Genomic DNA, 21,465 nt, shown 5'->3' on the forward strand with positions numbered 1-21,465 from the left:
GCATGGCAGTATTATTATTATTGAATTTCCCCCAGGGATCAATAAAGTACTTTCTATTCTATTCTATTAAATTTGCTCAAAGTTACAACAAAAAATGCAAAGCTGTCAATTTCATGTGACTGACAACAAGTGATCGCAATCAATCATGTATCACACAGATTAATAACCCAATAGATTTTTTTTTACCTCAAAAGCTTCTTTAGTTTAACCACGGATGGTTACTTAAATGCGGCACGGGTTATTAGGTTAATGCATACTGTACATCAGTTCAAAGATGAGTGTTTGAGTGCCTCTATTTCGACTGCATATTTTCCTGTCAGCCATGTTGTAGTTTTTAGCGCTTCCACATGGAGTCTACTGACAGATGTAAGTTGGAACTATACGTTACCTTGCATTAAAAATGGCAACAGCCGAGGATGCATGTGCATTTATGAGCCAATCTTCAATTTATACCATCCATCCATTTATATCCTACCGCTTTCCCCCTCAATCAGCTAACGTGACAAATTGTGCAAATTCCAATTGTCTCATTTGAAGGAAGGCACGATTGTTAAGCATATCACAAATACACACAAACTGTTACCTATAGGTAAGAAAAGTTGGTTTTGCATACTAAGTCCCTTTTAGAATACACTCTGACAGGACTTAAAGGGGAACTGCACTTTTTTGTTTCTTTTTGCCTATCATTCACACTCCATTTTGCAGATGATGTGGTCCTGATGGCTTCATCAGGCCAGGATCTTCAGCTGTCATTGAATCGGTTCACAGCTGAGTGTGAAGCGACTGGGATGAGATTCAGCACCTCTAAGTCCAAGTCCATCGTTCTCGCCCGGAAAATGGTGGAGTGTCATCTCCGGTTGGGGAGGAGACCCTACCCCAAGTGGAGTAGTTCAAGTACCTCCGAGTCTTGTTCACGAGTGAGGGAAGAGTGGATTGTGAGAACGACAGGCGAATCGGTGCTACGTCTTTAGTAATGCGGACGCTGTATGGATCCGTTGTGTTGCAGAAGGAGCTGAGCCGGAAGGCAAAGCTCTCAATTTACCGGTCGATATACGTTCCCATCCTCACCTATGGTCATGAGCTTTGGTTCACGACCGAAAAGAAAAGATCACGGGTACACGCGGCCGAAATGAGTTTCCTTCGCCGTGTGGCGGGGCTCTCCCTTAGAGATAGGGTGAGAAGCTCTGCCATCCGGGAGGAGCTCAAAGTAAAGCCGCTGCTCCTCCACATCGAGAGGAGCCAGATGAGGTCGTCTGGACATCTGGTCAGGATGCCACCCAAGCGCCTCCCTAGGGAGGTTTTTCGGGCACGTCCGACTGGTAGGGGGCCACGGGGAAGACCCAGGACAAGTTGGGAAGACTATGTCTCTCCGGTGGCCTGGGAACGCCTCAGGATCCCACGGGAAGAGCTGGACGAAGTGGCTGGGAAGAGGAGAGTCTGGGCTTCCCTGCTTATGCTGCTGGCCCCGCCACCCAACCTCAGATAAGCGGAAGAAGATGGATGGATGGATGGTTGGCATTCACACTCCTTATGTAAAACAAGAACACTTTTTTTATTTTTTAATGCATTCTAAGTAATAAGTAAATGTCATCAAAAGTCTGCTTACCAAAGAGCCTGTGGGAGCCACTCTTTTCTGCCTGTAACGCCCTTAAAAACATCCAAACCCCTCCATTAGGTTTTTACATACATGATGTAAATATAATGTAGTAGCAGGCACATTTAAAATTACGTATTTTGCTCATCGTAAGCATACATGGCGCATTCATTTTTAAAAACGCATTACTACGCTCGCTTTTTTTTTCCACAACATCACTGATTACTACTCACTGCAGACTTTATGAGAGCCAACAAACAAACAAAAAACATCGCTTACTGTCTGCTGTCATCATATATTCTCGTTAAGATGAATAATGACTCGTAATCCTTGCGAGGAAACAGGAAGTGCTCTCAAGCGTCTTTCAGTGTGTTTCTCGCCATTCTGGGTCTAAATTGCCTGTCAAAGTGCACCAACTTATCGGAATACGTCCTCATCCTTCTACTATCCAGGTGAGAGGCATGATTTATGATCTTCAATAAACTTCCAAGGAGCAGGGAAGTGAAGAATGTGCTTACTAGTCGATGATGTAAACATAGGCACACACAGTAGTGATCATGTAGCTGCTATAAATAGTTTGTCTGCATTAGAGGTTATAATATTTATATCACTGATACTTGATAAATATTCCAGTCACGAAATGTAAATGGAGTATTGTTGGCCCTTTTTGAATGTTTTTTATTGGGTTTTATGTTCGGCATAGAGAACCTCGCATTGGCGCCATTGTTAGCGGACTTTTATTTACGTTTATTTACTCTTTAGAATGCATATAAAAAAATACATCTGTTGTCATGTCCTTCATAAATATTGTAAACAATAAACAAAATTCCCCCCAAAAAGTGCAATTCCCTTTTACCCTGTCACCAAGTTCTGAGCAAATAAATTAAGCATATTTATTAAAACGATATAAAATGTTTTTGTTCGCCATTTTGACAATAAACCTGCTTTTGTGTCAAAAATATTGGGGGATTTTTTTTAAGTTAGTTTAAAGTATGCAATCAAGTCATTTATTGTGCTTAATCATGATTAATAACGATTCAAAGTGTGATTAATTTGATTGTAAAAAAGTAATCATTTGATAGCACCTCTAGTAATACTGTATACTTCTTACCATATTTAATTGGTTTGGGTTTAGCCAGTGGTTCTCAAACGGGGGTACGCGTGCCCCTGGGGGTACTTGAAGGTATGCCATGGGGTACGTAAGATTTTTTTTAAATATTCTAAAAACAGCAACAATTCAAAAATCCTTTATAAATATATTTATTGAATAATACTTCAACAAAATATGAATGTAAGTTCATTAACTGGGAAAAGAAATGCAACAATGCAATATTCAGTATTGACAGCTAGATTTTTTGTGGACATGTTCTATAAATATTGATGTTATATATTTATTTTTTTGTGAAGAAATGTGTAGAATTAAGTTCATGAATCCAGATGGATCTCTATTACAATCCCCAAAGAGGGCACTTTAAGTTGATGATTACTTCTATGTGTAGAAATCTTTATTTATAATTGAATCACTTGTTTATTTTTCAACACGTTTTTAGTTATTTTTATATCTTTTTTTCCAAATAGGTCAAGAAAGACCACTAAAAATAAACAATATTTTTGCACTGTCATACAATTTAATAAATCAGAAACTGATGACATAGTGCTTCCTTATCTCTTTTTTTTTTCAACCAAAAATGCTTTGCTCTGAATAGGGGGTACTTGAATCAGAAAAATGTTCACAGGGGGTACATCACTGCAAAAAGGTTGAGAACCACTGGTTCAAAATATTTCACATAGTTAAAGTATTTTCACTTTAGAACAGGGGTCTCAAACTAAATTTACCTGGGGGCCACTGGATGCAGAAACTGGGTGAGGCTGGGCCGCAAGAAAATATTTCTTAAAAAATCTAACATGCACTTTTTAATGAATTCACCTTCTATGAATGGCTTTCCCGCCCTAGCAACATACTTACCAACTCTCGCGATCTTTCCGGGAAACACCCAAATATCAGTGCCCCTCCCGACTATCTCCCGTGGCAATCATTCTCCCGGTTTTCACCCGGTCAGCAATATCAAGGGCGTGATGGCACTGCCTTTAGCTTCCTCTACTATCTGCCATCTCGTCTGTTTTCCCACCATATATACAGTGTGTCGGCACAGTCACATTTTGTAGGAGGCTTCTGCCGACCCACGGAAGTGATTGCAAGTCATAGTTGGTCAACAGCCATACAGGTCACACTGAGGGTGGCCGTGTAAACAACTTTAAGACTGTTTCAAATATGCGCCACACTGTGAACCCACACCAAACAAAATTTTGGAGAACATCAGCACCGTAACAGGACATAAACACAACAGAACAAAAACCCAGAATCCAATGCAGCCCTAATACTTCCGGGCTACAATAGGGGGTGGAATTGGGGCGGGCTGGGGTGTATATTGTAGCCCGGAAGAGTTAGGGCTATATGGGATTCTGGGTATTTGTTCTGTTGTGTTTATGTTGTTTTATGGTGTGGATGTTCTCCCAAAATGTGTTTGTCCTTCTTGTTTCTTGTGGGTTCACAGTGTGGTGCATATTTGTAACATTGTTAAAATTGTTTATACGTCCACCCTCAGTGTGACCTGTGTGGCTGTTGATCAACTATGTCTTGCAGTCGCTTTCTGCGTTTACAGACGCCAAATACAACATATGGCTGGGCTGGCATGCTTATTGTACAGGTTGTAGAGGACTCTAAAGGCAGTGACTCCACGGTGCCCCCATTAATGCTGTTGATTGAGTGAAATTCGGGAGAATGATTATCCCTGGAGGGCAACTGAACATTGGGAGGCTCTCTGAAAAATCGAGGTTATACAAGTATGACGCCATTTATATAAAACTCGCGGGCTGCACCAACATAAAATGTTCATCTTAAGGTGTTGGCCGCAAAATAACGTCTCACGGGCCGCAATTGGTCCGCGGCCCGCGTGTTTGAGATCTCTGCTTTAGAAGAATAATACAATAAAGATATCTGTATGAATATCGGTCTCCATTGCAGCAGGTGAGTGTTACCAAAGCCCACCTGTGTGCACACTGCTTGGCCGTAGCGAACAAAGGTTGCAAAATGCTCGCTGTTGAAGTTGATCAGGTCGTATTTGAACTCCTGATTCATAAACGTGTGACATCGATGCATCATCAGCTCCACCATGGAAGGAACCATCTGGTGTTTGGCATTGTTGACCCGAATACGGACTCCTGCCGGCAGTCGGATGTCAGCGATGGGCTCCCAGGTGATTGTGGTCTTCTTTAAAACACCGTCACCTTTGGACCCGGGGAGCATGAACTGCAAGAGGCTGCGACACGCTTTCTGTGTCATGTTCTCATCTTTGGAGCGAGAAGAAAGGACAAGCGTAGCAAACTCAGGCAGAACTTTTTCATATACTGTCACTTTACAAATGAAATCATATTTCACTCTCTCACCTCCAACTCCAAAATGGATCACATGACCTTTCCCCATGTAAACTCCCCAGAGAGAAAACCCCAAATACGGATGGGTAAACTCTATCAAGTCTCCAATCCCCGCCGTGGACACGCTCTTATCCATCTAGACAGAGAAATTGTTTACACAAGCATAAATGTGGAAACGCGTGTTTTTAAATCTCTTTCAAGAACACGTATCAGTTTGTGTGGCCATCTGCACTTTTTAAGTTGGCCTGTTGTACAAACCCCGTTTCCATATGAGTTGGGAAATATAAACAGAATAAAATGATTTGCAAATCATTTTCAACCTATATTCAGTTGAATATGCTATAAAGACAACATATTTGATTTTCAAACTGATAAACATTTTTTTTTTTTTGCAAATAATCATTAAGTTTGGAATTTGATGCCAGCAACACGTGACAAGGCACAATTAATGCTGAAAGGTACATTCAGGTTTTGGAACAACATATGCTGCCATCTAAGCGCCGTCTTTTTCATGGACGCCCCTGCTTATTTCAGCAAGACAAAGGCCAAGCCACATTCCGCATGTGTTACAATAGCGTGGCTTCGTAGAAAAAGAGTGCAGGTACTTTCCTGGCCCGCCTGCAGTCCAGACCTGTCTCCCATCGAAAATGTGTGGCGCATTATAAAGCGTAAAATACGACAGCGGACACCCCGGTCTGTTGAACCACTGAAGTTCTACATAAAACAAAAATGGGAAAAATTCCCCTTTCAAAGCTTCAACAATTAGTTTCCTCAGTTCCCAAACGTTTATTGAGTGATGCTAAAAGAAAAGGTGATGTAACACAGTGGTGAACATGCCCTTTCCCAACTACTTTGGCATGTGTTGCAGCCATGAAATTCTAAGTTAACTATTATTTGCAAAAAAAAAAAAAGTTTATGAGTTTGAACATCAAATATCTTATATTTGTCGATTGTAGCTGAGATAGGCACCAGCGCCCCCCGCAACCTCAAAGGAAATAATCTGTAGAAAATGGATGGATGTCGTGCATTCAATTGAATACGAGTTGAAAAGGATTTGCAAATCATTGTATTCCGTTTATATTTATATCCATCACAATTTCCCAACTCATATGGAAACGGGGTTTGTACTAAGATCCAAATACCACATGCTAAACACCATGCGTAATCTATGGAATTGTGTGTACTTTTAGTGGTTGTGTTGCTTGCTATCTACTACACCAGGGGTCGGAAACCCAAAATGTTGAATTAGCCATATTGGACCGTAAATACAAAAAAATAATCGATCTGGAACCGTAAGAAATTAAAACACTTATATAAGTGTTATAATGATGGCAACACATGATGTAAGTGGCTAGTTAGCTATATTAGCCTACTATCAAAATTACTTCAAAAGGCTTATACAAGTCTTATAATAAAGACAACACTTTATGTAAGTGTCTATGTTAACTATATGAGCCTACTATCAAAATGACTATGTGGCGCAGGCTGACGCAAATCTTTGTTGACAGAATTGTTGAAATTTAATATTTATTCTACACATTTTTACAACATTATTAAAACTTCTCAGAGGGTGAAATAACTCCTGGAATTGACTGTCTTAGAGGGGGCCAAGGTATATATGTGTGTGTGTCCAAGTTAAAGGAAACAGCAGGCCGTCTTCTTCTAATGGATTTATTACAATCTTTGCAAGCTAGGTAACGTTTGCTTTGGTCTGGAACAACATGGTGCACAAACAACTATCAGAAATGTAGCCAATATTACGTACAGATAATGTGTTATGAAACAAAAATAAACTAAATACACAGGTGACATAAGTAAAGTAATTTAAACAAGCTCAAATATACCTACAAATGAGGCATAATGATGCAATATGTAAATACGGCTAGCCTAAATAGCATTTTAGCATGGATTAGCTCACAGTCATGCAGTGACCAAATATGCCTGATTAGCACTCCACACAAGTCAATAACATCTATGCTAACCTTTATGCATTCACGCACAGTATGAAATATTTGGTGGACAAAATGAGACAAGTTTTTATTGGCATAAAACATGTCTTTCTGTGGCAGCGTCTGTGAAAGTTGTACATGTAAACAAACTGTTGAGTCACAGTCCACACAGCGGTGAGATCAAAGGCCACTGAAATTAGTAGGAAAAAAACGTGCTCACCAAATACTTACATCACTGAAGCACAAAGATATTTAACGGTGGGCTTTCGAATTATTAGAAAGGTTTGTGTCGTGTTTGTCCTCCTACAGAACATTTTTCACCCCATTTTTTTTTTCAATTTCAATTCATTTTTGAAAAAGCTCCATGGAGCCACCAGGGTGCCGCCAAAGAGCAGCATGGGGCTCTAAAGCCACGGGTTGCTGACCCCCGTGTTAAAACATGGAGTCACTCGTTTATTTACTTCACATTCATTTTATCATGCTCCTGTGGCATTTTGCTATCAAACAAGCAGCAGACATGTACTTCTTTTTATGGGCATTTAAGAAGTAGTCCAATGAAACCCCGTCTTGTGTGTGTTGCTGATGCACTCATGGCAGACAAGTCAAAAAAATTAATACTTCAAAAAAAAATTTTTTCATATAGGCCAGGGGTCGGGAACCTTTTTGGCTGAGAGAGCCATGAAAGCCAAATATTTTAAAATGTATTTCCGTGAGAGCCATATAGTGTTTTTTTTAACAATGAATACAACTAAATGCATGCATTTTTAAGTAAGACCAACATTTTTAGAGTATAATAAGTTTCTTATTCTTTTTAATAACATTGGTATTTGGAAGCTAAGTGATAGTAAATACAATTCTTCTTACCATTAATGCAACTTCTTGAACAGGTGTGGTAGAAAACAGATGGATGGATTAAAATACAAAAGAATGTTTTATATTTTGAACGTCATTTTTAACACTGTGATTACCAGCGGATCTATTCATTACTTACCGTGTTAAGCAAATATTTATCTGAGAGCAAGATGCAGTCATCAAAAGAGCCACATCTGGCTCGAGAGCCATAGGTTCCCTACCCCTGATATAGGCTATATTTGAATATAAATTCTAGATGAAAAAACAAATACCGTTTAAAAAACGCCAGCAGACATTGAAACACAGTAATTTAATTAGTTTTAATCCCTTAACTCACCTAGCATTCAGCTATGAAATTATAAAAAGATGTTGCTGTATGGCGTAGTGGGTAAAGCGGCCATGCCAGAAACCTGAGGGTTGCAGGTTCGGTTCCCACCTATTGACATCCAAATTGCTGCCGTTGTGTCCTTGGGCAGGACACTTCACCCTTGCCCCCGGTGCCGCTCACACTGGTGAATGAATGATGAATGAATGATTGGTGGTGGTCGGAGGGGCCGAAGGCGCAAACTGGCAGCCACGCTTCCGTCAGTCTACCCAAACTAAAACTAAATATCAAAACCTCTGAAAAAACACCTAATTTTAGCGATATTTGACAGGTTTTTTGAAATATGGGTGTTTCCATTACCAGTTTCTTATTGCGATATTTAGGTTTTGCGCATTTCTAGGGGTAATGGAAACGCAACTATTATGTCCGATATTTGTTTTATTTCTGAAAGATCATGCAAATAGGTTGACAAATACATTCTCTGTTTCTCCTCTGTCTTTGCAACCCGAGCACACACTGTAAGAAATGACTGTGAAATTTAGATAAAAACTATGTAAAATCCCTACAGAAAAGTATTATAAACGCAAAAATATATATTTTTTGTTTAAATTACAGTGAACTTTTATAAACTATTAAACAGAATGTTTTTGTTATATTTGCAACAACAACATGTGATTAGAATCAAATTTAGTTGTGAAAACTACAAATATTGGTAACAAAAACTGAGAAACATTGTAATACTCATAACAAAACAATTTTGTTGATTTGACATGAAAATATTGTAAAAACTATAGTTTTAGTCAGTTTGTTTTGAAAAATACAAAAAAAATGTGTAAGTCACTTTACAAGTGTATGCTGTACTTTTAACATGATTGATGAAACAATGCAAATTGAGGTAATAAAAATGTTTTCACACCAAAAATTAATCATTGTGAACATTAGAGGCTCCCTGTAGGTCTATCCATAAACAAAATTATAGGCTACAATTATAATAATTTGTTTGAAAGATTTTTTGTTTCCCTCCTCACCTTACAGCTATTGATACATATGATTGATAAAATAATGTCAATAATTTAAGCATTGTATCATTACCACAGGCTAAACAACCTCCTCTAACCGCAGACTTGTAGTTGTAGGCTACTTCTTTCTCATCGTACAGTCCGCCTAATTTTTAATTTCAAAAAGTGCTCTCGAAAAGTGCGCAGCTGAAGCTCGTCTCTGATTGGATAGTGACGTGAGGGTGGAGGGAGCGGGAGATGCTCCTCGTTAAAGGGGAACATTATCACCAGACCTATGTAAGCGTCAATATATACCTTGATGGTCAGAAAAAAGACCATATATTTTTTTAACCGATTTCAGAACTCTAAATGGGTGAATTTTGGCGAATTAAACGCCTTTCAGTTTATCGCTCTTTTTGCGATGACGTCAGCCGCCATTTTCATTTTCAACACATTGAAAGTGCTGCAGCTGATGTCACTAACGAGCAAGCCAGCTGTAACTTAGCCTGTTTGAGACAAACATGTCCAGGTTTTAAGGGCCTAATCTTCTGGAGGTAAAAATACTCCCAATTGTTTTATGCCAAATACTGTTGAACATTCCAGACAGGGAGTGTCGATTGTTGTTGGGCACCTGGCACTTAAACAAATGTCCAGATTTAAAGAGGCTAATATTCTGGAGTATTTCAACCTGTATTCAGTCAATAGATCCATTACATGTTCCTTCTTTGCATGTTGTATTAAAAAAAGAAGAGGAAAAAAAAAATCCAATTGTTTTGAACTATTAATGATGGCTGTTAAATAAATGTTCCAAAAGTGATATTTTCCTCCCGTCTTTTCTTAAGATGTATTTTTGTTTTGGTGTACAGGTAGTAGAAATAATTTTGCAGGTTTATATTTGAAATTTTACATAATAACTGGATTATTAAAACATAAAAATACAGCATATTATGAATAGATTTTTATGTGTAATATACAGAACAGCTCCATTTAAACTGCAAAGTTTTACTGTTGTTCTACCAGTTTAAATTGTTTTTTTGGTTTGATATTTCGCTGTTAATTTGATCATTTATTGATGCACAATAAGCAACTATAACATGTAAAAAATACAGGAATTGGTCTGTTTATATACAACACCGTTATGCAAAATTAACAAGTTGTTTTTGTATTCTTAACAGTTTTTTTTATGTGATTCAGACGTAATTTAATTCACTGTAAATCAATTTACATATTTTAAACGTAAAGTTATCTACTGTGCTGCTGTAATTTTTACAGGAATTCTCTGGTAACCCCAGCTGCCAGCGTTTTCCTGTAAAATCAACATTTTTTTTACAAGGCAGTGCGAGCACCAATCCTGCAGCCATGTGTGTAACTGTGTCAGTTTGCACGTACTTCTCAAAAGTGCTAAATAAAACGGTAAATAGCGCTCGCAAAACGGTTGATAAATAAGTGTTGATAAATCCAATTGCGAGTGTTGATAAAAAAATGTTTTTGCTAATCACTTTGTTTTGCATATTAATGAAGACAGACGCAAAATGGATTGCACGCCTCATACTGCTTACTTAACAGACACAATCCCATTTGCACACTTTTAGTAGATCAGCTTTGTGTGTGGTATCAAGTTTGCACATGTTTTTGTACAGGCAGACCTGTAGTAAATCTAAATAAAATTTGGGTTCAACTTAGTTTTTATTGATTCCATTGTATATGTTTTAGTGTGGTTTATTTCAGTTATTCTTTTTATCCATGTATTTTTTTATGTCTTAATTTTATTTTAGGTTGTTTTTTTTATCAGTTTGATCATTTTCGGTGTCTTTTGTTATGTGTTTTAATTATTTTTTACAACAGTTTGGTCTACTATTTTAGTTGGAATGGAGGCTACTTGTCCAGGGTGTACGCCGTCTTCCGCCCGATTGTAGCTGAGATAGGCACCAGCGACCCCAAAGGGAATAAGCGGTAGAAAATGGATGGATGGATGAATTGGACACTCACAAAAAATTCAATTGTGACAAGTTAATTTTAAACAATTTGAGCAAGTATTGTCTACTCCAGAAAACTCACAACTTATTAAATGGATAGATGGATTGATAGATTGATACATATATTTTATATAAACATTTGGTGAGGCCATATTTTTATTTGCAGTCTAATTTTAGTGACAGTTTAAGAGACATTAATTGTTATTAATTTAGAATTGTTTTTTGTTTTCAGATATTGATCAAATAAAATAAAAAATCTCCTTTAGAGACATGTGAACTTTCCATGCCACTGTTGAACTGTCAAGTTCCATCCATTCATCCATTTTCTACCGCTTGTCCCTTTCAGGGTCGCGGAGGGTGGTGGAGCCTATCTCAGCTGGACAAGTCGCCACCTCATCGCAGGACCAACACAGATAGACAGACAACATTCACACTCACATTCACACACTAGGGTCAATTTAGTGTTGCCAATCAACCTATCCCCAGGTGCATGTCTTTGGAGGTGGAGGAAGCCGGAGTACCCGGAGGGAACCCACGCAGTCACGGGGAGAACATGCAAACTGAAGTGAAGTGAATTATATTTATATAGCACTTTTCTCTAGTGACTCAAAGCGCTTTACATTGTGAAACCCAATATCTAAGTTACATTTAAACCAGGGTGGGTGGCACTGGGAGCAGGTGGTTAAAGTGTCTTGCCGAAGGACACAACGGCAGTGAGTAGGATGGCAGAAGCTGGGATCGAACCTGGAACCCTCAAGTTGCTGACACGGCCACTCTACCAACCGAGCTATACCGCCCCGTATAGCGCGTATTAACTCCACACAGAAATATCCCGAGCCCAGGAGTGAACTAAGGACCTTCCTATCACATGCACTATAACCCATGTCTACCGTGCTGCCAAGTTTCATTAGAAATTACAGTAGTGGCAAAAGTCATACGTTGCCACTGGAAGGAATGTTACTAAATTGAATAAATCATGTTGATTTAAGTATAAGATTATGTATTACATTTAATAAATGTTTATTAGATTTGTGATACACTTCACAATTTAAAAGTTGTGTATAATTTCACATGAGTTTGCATTTGCATGGCTGCCTATTTGTGTTAATAATACAGTTTCAATATATTACCCAACCTTTTTTTGTGAATTTTCCTGAAGGAACTCTCCTGGAGTAATGAATAAAGTACTCTCTATCCATCTATATTGCCAGTCCTGCAACGGTACTTTTTTGCAACCAACATCAAAGTTTCCTTCTTGATGAAGACCTTCCCACATTGCTGCCTATTAAAATACATAAACACAAGCTCACCTGTTTCCACATCACTTGCGAGAGAAGGTTGTTCCACATTCCGTGACGAGCCATCGTTCCTCAGCTCAGGAGAACAAAAAGATTAATCTTTCCGTCAGCTTGTTTAATAATCAGCTTGTATGATATCTGTAATGCCTTCATTATTCCTGATAGCCTTAACTGATGCAAAAAGAAGATAGTCTGTTTGATTTGTCACTTATTAATCTGTTACATAAAACATAGTTGTCAATGTCACGTCTTTTATTGGTCAGCACACGAGTTCAAATTATTTGTGGTGAACTTGTTTTAAACTTAGATGATAATTTTCATTTTTTACCGTCTAATTTGTTATGTATGGGAGGACTGGAAGGAGACGACACCACGAAAGACGTAAGGTTACCAGGTTTATTGTAACCTTTGATGATTGTGTGGGATGTGTACGCTCATCTAAGTGTTGGTTGCAGGATTAATTGTGAAGTTAACCATGTGAATGAAACAAGAGGACGTTGTGCATGCGTGTTGAATGAAACCTGCATCTGGTCAAGGAGGAGTAGGAACAAGGACGATCCGGGGACAGGCAGGAGGTCGAGGACAGGCGGCAAGCAAACAAGGTTCGAGTCCAGGCGAGTGATTGAGGATCGAGGATCGAGGAAGGCAACTGCAAGGAGGACAAGGGACAAGTCAACGAGGCAAAAAGGCACAAGACAAAAGGAGGCGAGGACAACTAGAGGGAAACTAGAGACATATGCTTACTACAAGAGTTAACGACGTTCCGGCTCGGATTTCAAGGAGTGACTGGTTCTTAAACTGTCTTCCTGATTGCTGCCAGGTGCGATGATTGCTGACAGTCGACAGCTGCGGCGAAGCGTGGGCGTGAGGTGCGAGGCACTTGCGGGGGCACATAATTTGAGCTTTCTAAATTTAGTTGATAGATTTTAATGTCTATCATGTATCCTTATCCCTAAACAGAGGAGGAGGTCTGCAACACATCCTGTCTCGCACATACAGCACCGTCCTTTCTAGCATTCCAAAAAGACATAGCCTCAAACAAATAACAGGAGTTACAAATGTTCTGGTAACGTTCTGTGAGGAGTAAGGGAAGCCATCTGTCATAACGTGGACCTGAGGGTTTGTTTTCCCGGAATGCAAAGGAAAGTTGGAGCGGGCAAGGCGTGAAGGTAAGGACATATTTATTAATTAATATAAAAAAAGGAACAAAAGGCGCGCATAAGGCGGAAGTACAAAAACTTGGCTAATAAAACAATAGCTTGCACAAAGGCAGAAACTATGAAGATGAAACAAAACTCGATAACTGTGACATGAAAAAACAAAAACTTGCGTGGCATGGCAAGAAGCATGACTATGGACAGTATCAGAGGTAAAGTCGCCAGGCTGACTTCCTGGCAACTTTCGGTTTAAGTAAATGACATGATTAGTGAAAACAGATGCGGGCTCTAAATGTGACACAGGTGAAACTAATGGTTGCTATGGTGACAAAACCAGACGGGAAAAGCCGGAACTGAATGTCCACAAAACAAACAGCACATGGTCATACAAAAACATGATCAACAGACATGACACCATCGATGTCAAGGTTGCAAAACCATCCCTGAACAGAAGAGGTGGTCTGCGATACCACATGTCTCCCGCATACAACACTGTCCTTTCAACCATTCTTAAACAGCTCTGCAATTTGGCTTCCAACAAACAACATGAGTTAGAAAACTTTCTGGTCACAGAAGGTGACCAGAATGCCATTTGTACCATTTGTTTACAACTGAATGGAATGCTTACGCGGGGGATTCTGAGTTTATTGGACTGGTAGTAGTCGATCCACAGCGATCTTTCTGCCACATTCTCCTCAATGCTAACGAGGGGGGACTATACTTTAACGACTGTCATTGGGTAGGGCTTCACGGTGTAAGAGGGGTTAGTGCGTCTGCCTCACAATATGAAGGTCCTGCAGTCCTGGGTTCACATCCAGGCTCGGGGTCTCTCTGTGTGGAGTTTGCATGTCCTCCCCGTGAATGCGTGGGTTCCCTCCGGGTACTCCGGCTTCCTCCCACTTCCAAAGACATGCACCTGGGGATAGGTTGATTGGCAACACTAAATTGGCCCTAGTGTGTGAATGTGAGTGTGAATGTTATCTGACCCTGCGATGAGGTGGCAACTTGTCCAGGGTGTACCCCGCCTTCCGCCCGATTGTAGCTGAGATAGGCGCCAGCGCCCCCCGCGACCCCAAAAGGGAATAAGCGGTAGAAAATGGATGGATGGATGGATGGACTGTCATTGGCTTTGACAGTTAGGATTTCTCGTTTGCATTAAAACAGTTGTTTTTCTCACTAGGATAAGGCGAAACCATCCTTGCCCAGGCACACCCTCCTGGTTTTTGGAGTATAAATATTTGGGGTTTTGGCACCAGCCGCTGAACTATATCTCACCAATCTAAGTCTCTGAACACGGACAGATGAAGCCTATTCGGATGAGCGGCGGAACGTCTTCCAAGACAAACCAAGCAGTCCAGTTGCGAACGATTCAATGCCCTGAGATGACAATGATCTGGATGAATGAGAACCGTCATAGACAATATCATTAGTATGATTATGTCAATTTGTATGTGCGACTTGTAATACGTATAACACTCATTCTATACATTTACCAAACGTATAGGTTCAAGGTTCAAGTTTATTTGTCACATGCAGACTACACGACAGCTTTTTTTTCATGCTCTTCAGATATTGCGTACAGTGGGATCCAAACACCAGTTGCAGAATATAATACACTAAATACAAAAAAATACAAAAAATGTTATAGCTCTGATGTACATATACTTCATTTTGTTATTTTATACTACTGAATATCTAAATATCTTCACCTTTGTCATTCTATAGTACTAGATACCTAAATTTTATACATTCATTTTGTCATTCTATACTAGTAAATTCCTAATCTATACTTTACTTTGTCATTATAATCTATTGGATACCAAATGTATATGTCATGTTTGTCATTATATACTACTGGATACCTAAATGTACACATCCATTTTGTCTTTATATATTACTAAATACCTAAATGTATATGTTGTTTTTTTCATAATTTACTACCTGATACCTACATGTATGCTTTGTTTTTTTGTTACACTATACTACTCGATACCTAAATGTATACTTCACTTTTGCCATTCTATACTACTACGTACCTAAATTTTATACATTAATTTTGTAATTTTATACTAGTAGATTCCTAATGTATACTTTACTTTTGTCATTATATACCAAATGTATATGTCATTTGTCTTTATATACTACTAGATACCTAAATGTATATGTTTTTTTTTTATATAATTTACTACCTGATACCTACATGTATGCTTCATTTTTGTCACACTATACTACTAAATACCTAAATGTATACTTTATTTTAGTCATTCTTTACTACTAGATATTTCATATAAATGTTGTCATTTTATACTACTAGATACCTAAATATATACTTAACTTATGTCAATAAGTACTGGATAACTAAACTTTTACTTGTCATTAAACACTACTGAATACCTAAATATATTATTCCCTTTTGTCATATTGTATACTACCCGATACTTCCATGGATACTTCACTTTTGTCATTCTATACCACCAGATACCAAATATACACTTCACTTTTGTTACTATATACTACTATATTACAAATCTATTATTCAGATGTATCTTTATTTACTACTAAATACCTAAATGTACACTTCACTTTTGTCATTATATACTACTAAATACCTAGACATATATTTTACTTTAATCATATCAAGTACTACTGGATACCAGAATATATGCTTTACTTTTGTCAAATGTGTCATTGTTATTATTATATACACAATATTTACCCGCTTCATTCTTTTCTCCTCTCCTTTTTAGTTGTCAACCACTGCAGTTTGCCCCTCCCTTTCCAATGACATAGCCAAGGTGGCGAGGATTGTGGGTGGTTAGTGTAATTTGCTGCACTTTTCTTACTACAGTCGTACCTCAGTTTTGATATGTCACACTTTTATATGTTTAGTTTTTGCTTTTTGTTTTTCCAAATTATACCTTGGTTGTGACGATCTGTCCCTTTATTTCTGTTAATTTTCGTGTTTTTGTATTTACTTCCTGTTCAGTGCTCTTACTTTGTTGTGTGTCCTGTTTTATTCACGAGCACTGTTGTTTTTCTCTTTTCGTTAATTGGCAGCGGTTCACACCTGCTGTCAATCAAACTACTGCCTATTTATGTTTCACTCGAGCACTCCTCAGTGCTCGAGGATAAATCTATGTTTGAAAATGTTACTATGCAAGACTGCTTTCTGTTTATTTGTTTCTTGTGAGTATTAAATTAATTTACCTTCACTCAATTCTCTCCTGGACTCTTGCATCCACGGGATCACACAACTGCAGCCATGCGACACCTAACATTGGTTTTCATATTGTAAAATATTAGAAATTAAAAAAAAATATGGGCCCAGACAAAGTTGCGAGGACTAACACTTTGAACAAAAATGCTTATTAATGCTTATTTATGAATTTAATTCATGTATTTTTTTTATGTATTTGACCATTTTTTCTGAATGTAAAACTGCAAAGTCTTTCCAAAAATGGGTGATGTCATGATTCATGCAAATTCAACCAAGTCCTGTAAATTATGCGTGGCCTGGCAACTTTGTCCAATGTTCGCAAAACCCACCGCACATTTTGGCGAACCAGTGTCATTTTCGTGAATCAAATTTGTTTCGGTATTACGAACACCGCAAATACGGTGTTAGCTTTCACTGTTATGCTGATGACACCCAACTCTACATGCCCCTAAAGCTGACCAACACGCCGGATTGTAGTCAGCTGGAGGCGTGTCTTAATGAAATTAAACAATGGATGTCCGATAACTTTTTGCAACTCAACGCAAAGAAAACGGAAATGCTGATTATCAGTCATGCTAGACAAAACAACTATTTAATAATACCACCTTAACATTTGACAACCAAACAATTACACAAGGTGACTCGGTAAATAATCTGGGTATTATCTTCGACCCAACTCTCTCTTTTGAGTCACACATCAAGAGTGTAACTAAAACAGCCTTCTTTCATCTCCGTAATATCGCTAAAATTTGTACCATTTTGTCCACCAGCGACTCTGAGATCATTATTCATGCGTTCGTTATGTCTCGTCTCGATTACTGTAATGTATTATTTTCGGGTCTCCCCATGTTTAGCATTAAAAGATTACAGTTGGTACAAAATGGGTCTGCTAGACTTTTGACAAGAACAAGAACATTTGATCATGTAACGCCTATACTGGCTCACCTGCACTGGCTTCCTGTGCACTTAAGAAGAAACTTTAAGTTTGTACTACTTACGTATAAAATACTACAAGGTCTAGCTCCAGCTATCTTGCCGATTGTATTGTACCATATGTCCCGGCGCGAAATCTGTGTTCAAAGAACTCCGGCTTATTAGTGAATCCCAGAGCCCAAAAAAAGTCTGCGGGCTATAGAGCGTTTTCTATTCAGGCTCCAGTACTCTGGAATGCCCTCCCGGTAACAGTTCGATATGCTATCCCAGAATAATCATTTAAGTCCCATCTTAAAACTTATTTGTATACTCTAGCCTTTAAATAGATCCCTTTTTTAGACCAGTTGATCTACCGTTTCTTTTCTTTTCTGCTCTGCCCCCCTCATTCTCGTGGAGGGGGGGAGGGACACAAATTTGGTGGCCACGGATGAAATGCTGGCTGTCCAGGGTTTGGGACCCGTGGTGGACCGCTCCCCTGTGCATCAGTTGGGGACATCTCTGCATCGTTTGGCCGAATGATAACCGAACAACATACAAAAATCTACTGTATTTGTGGCATGTGAGTGCACTGCATTTTTCCCTATACTTCCACGCCTATGCCAAATGTTAAGTGTAAGTGCGGGGGGACAACTATTGTGTTTCTGCAGTACATGTAAAATTTGGTATATTATTTGGACAAACTTTCCGTAGAAAGTAAACACAAAGAAGGTGTTTAAATTCAAAAAGAAGGAAGTGAAATGAGGAGCAGATAGGGGGGAGGCGCGGGCGACTGCCTGGCCTCCCGCTGCCCTGTGGTGAGGTTCTTATTGAGATCACCGTGTGCCTGAGTGACAGCGATAACCAGCACCCAGGTGCCACTGGCACACGCCGTTTAATTAATTAATGAGACCGCAGGCTTACTTTTCTAATTCCGACCATCCGGCGCGGGCGTAGAGGGGGTCGGCGGGGACGGGGGCGGGGGCGGGGGGTGGTGCACATGTGCTGTGCACATGTTGGCGAGGTGTGTTTTCAGGCGAGGGAAGCAGAAGATGTATGAGCACCTCACGACTCTATATCACTTTTCTTGGCACTCTGGGACCAGCTCTCCTTGTTGGAATATTATTACATATGTGTATATTTTTACTGCGTGTTAATCATGGGCTAAATGAAGATGATAATGACGGTGATGATAAGTACAGAGTTAGTACATTAATTCTTGCTTGCACAGTAATAATGAGCAGGCCATGGACTGTTGGCCCAGAAAACATCCTGCTCGTTAGAAAAAGGTCTCATTACTAACATGAATGAAGTGACTTTTATTTTTACTTTGCTCTCTTATTATCCTCTCAGTTCTTCTAGGAGACAAGAAATTACGCTAACCAATTGGGAACATAATTATGAAAAAAATAATGGCAGTTTCTGCTTTTTCTATGGATTTTTGTGGGGTTATTTTGTGACCGTTGTAAGGACAAACCTCAATTTTTATACGTAGGTATTCATCACAGTAGTTCATTTCGACGTTATTGAAATGTTTGACAATGCATTTTCATCGTGAATCACCTACGCCAGGGGTCCCCAAACTACGACCCACGGGCCGAATCCAGCCCGCCAGCGTCCAAAATCTGGCCCATGGGAAGTCCCAAGTTAAAAAAAAAACTATATATATATATATATATATATATATATACATATATATATATATATATATATATATATATATATATATATGAATATATATATATACATATATATACATATATATATATATATATATATGTATATATATATTGTTTTATCCATCCATCCATCCATTTTTCTACCGCTTATTCCCTTTGAGGTCGCGGGGGGCGCTGATGCCTGTCTCACCTACAATCGGGCGGAAGGCGGTGTACACCCTGGACAAGTCGCCACCTCATTGCAGGGCCTATTTTTTTTTAAATATATATATATACATCAGGGCTGGGCAACGATTAAAAATTTTAATCGAAGTTAATCGCACCATTTCTCTGATTAATCGCGATTAATTGCATTGTATACGCAAAGCCCAATAATGAATTCAAAAGTAGTGTGTAGTGCACCTTTATTGGAATATTCTCCCACATGAACAAAAGCGCCAAAACATTTTGTTGTGCAAACACAATTTAAATCAGTCCTTGTTAAACAGTAGCAGTTGAATAGCATATTTTATGAAAATCAACTCAAAAAATGTAAATACAAACATTTGAGCTTATTCCCACTGCCAGGGTATTTAAGTTATCCTGTTTGTTATGGAAAATAAATATAATCTACATACAAATCTCTGAGCCACAATCATAACATCTGAACAGGCAATTTCTGAGGTAACAGCAGAAACATTTTTTTTTATTATAGGTAGTGGACTGTTTTAGGGAATTTTTGATCAAATTATCCGTAGTAGCAATATTAATAATGTTGTGTTTATTCTGCGTAGTGCACTTAAAATAATTATGACCATATCTAGGAATTGATATGATGGGAATTTTCCGATTGTTTGCTTGGTGCTTTGATAAATTGAACGCATCATATACATGGTACTATATTGTGATGTTATGAGCCAGGGAAATAAAGAACTACCCTACCCAGCATGCAACAGGAGTGACGAGCATGCGCGGTAGCCCGGTAAAGGTTGTGTGTCGCCCTGACGGCATCTTGTATGTTGTGATATGCACGCTCTGAAAGTAAACACTAAGAACTCAGCTAACACGCCTCGTCTGCATTATGCCTAAATAGACAGACAACACGTGGTGCGTCTCGCCAGAAACGAGGAGGTGATGTCTGAGGCGTGGAAGCAGCAGAAGACGCCGTCTGAGGCGTAAAAGAATAGGTGGACGACATCGGCGGCGTGGAAGCGGCAGACGTCATCGGCAGCGGCGTGGAAGCGGCAGGCGTCATCGGCGGCGTGGAAGCGGCAGACGTCATTGGAGACGGAGACGAGGAGGGCAGCTGAGGAGCTGGCCGAGGTGCTGAAGTCGGCGCTGTAGGCCAAAGGGAAGAGGTTGAGGCCAGCCAGGGAGCTGGTGGAGACGAGGGGGTCAGCCTGGGGACTGGCGCTAGCTCGGGGACTGGCGCTAGCTCTGAGACTGGCACTAGCTCCGGGACAGGCGCTAGCTTGGAGGCTAGCTCGGGGACACGCGCTAGCTTGGAGGCTAGCTGTGGGGTTGGTGCTAGCTCGGAGGCTAGCCGAGGGGCTGGTGGTAGCTCGGGGGCTAGCCGAGGGGCTGGTGCTAGCTCGGGGGCTAGCCGAAGGGCTGGGGCTAGCTTGGGGGCTAGCCGAAGGGCTGGGGCTAGCTCGGAGGTGGTCGAGCGGCTGGGGCTAGTTCGGAGGCTAGCCGAGGGGCTGGTGCTAGGTCTTAGGCTAGCCGGGGTGCTGGTGGCTGCGGGTGGGAAAAACGGAATATAGGTGGAATTTTTCTGGCAGGGGGAAGCCTGTCTGGTTGCAGCTGTGGCGCCACATCAGAACAGCCATCAGTACCACCCCCCACCCCCCACCCCCCCTCCGAAAGCGGATGCCGGACGCTTCCTGCTGGCTGAGGAACAGTCACAAAGAGTGGGAGGCTGGTGGCCAGGCGGCGGGTAAATTCGTCCAACCCTACAGCACTGATTAACAGTCCATGATATTGCGGAGAAGGGCTAGAAAAATTGTCCAGGGAAGATAGAAAGGAAAAAGCCATCGTGAGAAGGGCAAAGGAGGAAGAAGAGAAAAAATAAAGTCACTGGGGAACAAGCTATATAAT

At 39.8% G+C, this 21,465-nt stretch overlaps 1 protein-coding gene across 1 annotated transcript in view; it reads right to left on the reverse strand.

Annotated features, from left to right (window-relative positions):
* Positions 1–21,465, reverse strand: part of LOC133561962 (phospholipase A and acyltransferase 4-like) — a 72,448-nt gene that overhangs the window by 1,347 nt on the left and 49,636 nt on the right. Inside the window, exons 2-4 of the mRNA XM_061915704.1 lie at positions 12,440–13,076; positions 5,042–5,165; positions 4,644–4,945 (exon numbers count right to left, since the gene is read on the reverse strand). Of these exons, the coding sequence (XP_061771688.1) occupies positions 4,644–4,945; positions 5,042–5,165; positions 12,440–12,493 (480 nt within the window). The 5' untranslated portion in view covers positions 12,494–13,076. The remainder of the gene's footprint in view (positions 1–4,643; positions 4,946–5,041; positions 5,166–12,439; positions 13,077–21,465) is intronic.

This window comes from Nerophis ophidion, linkage group LG11 (genome assembly GCF_033978795.1).
Source record: "Nerophis ophidion isolate RoL-2023_Sa linkage group LG11, RoL_Noph_v1.0, whole genome shotgun sequence".
Classification (NCBI taxonomy): Eukaryota; Metazoa; Chordata; class Actinopteri; order Syngnathiformes; family Syngnathidae; genus Nerophis; species Nerophis ophidion.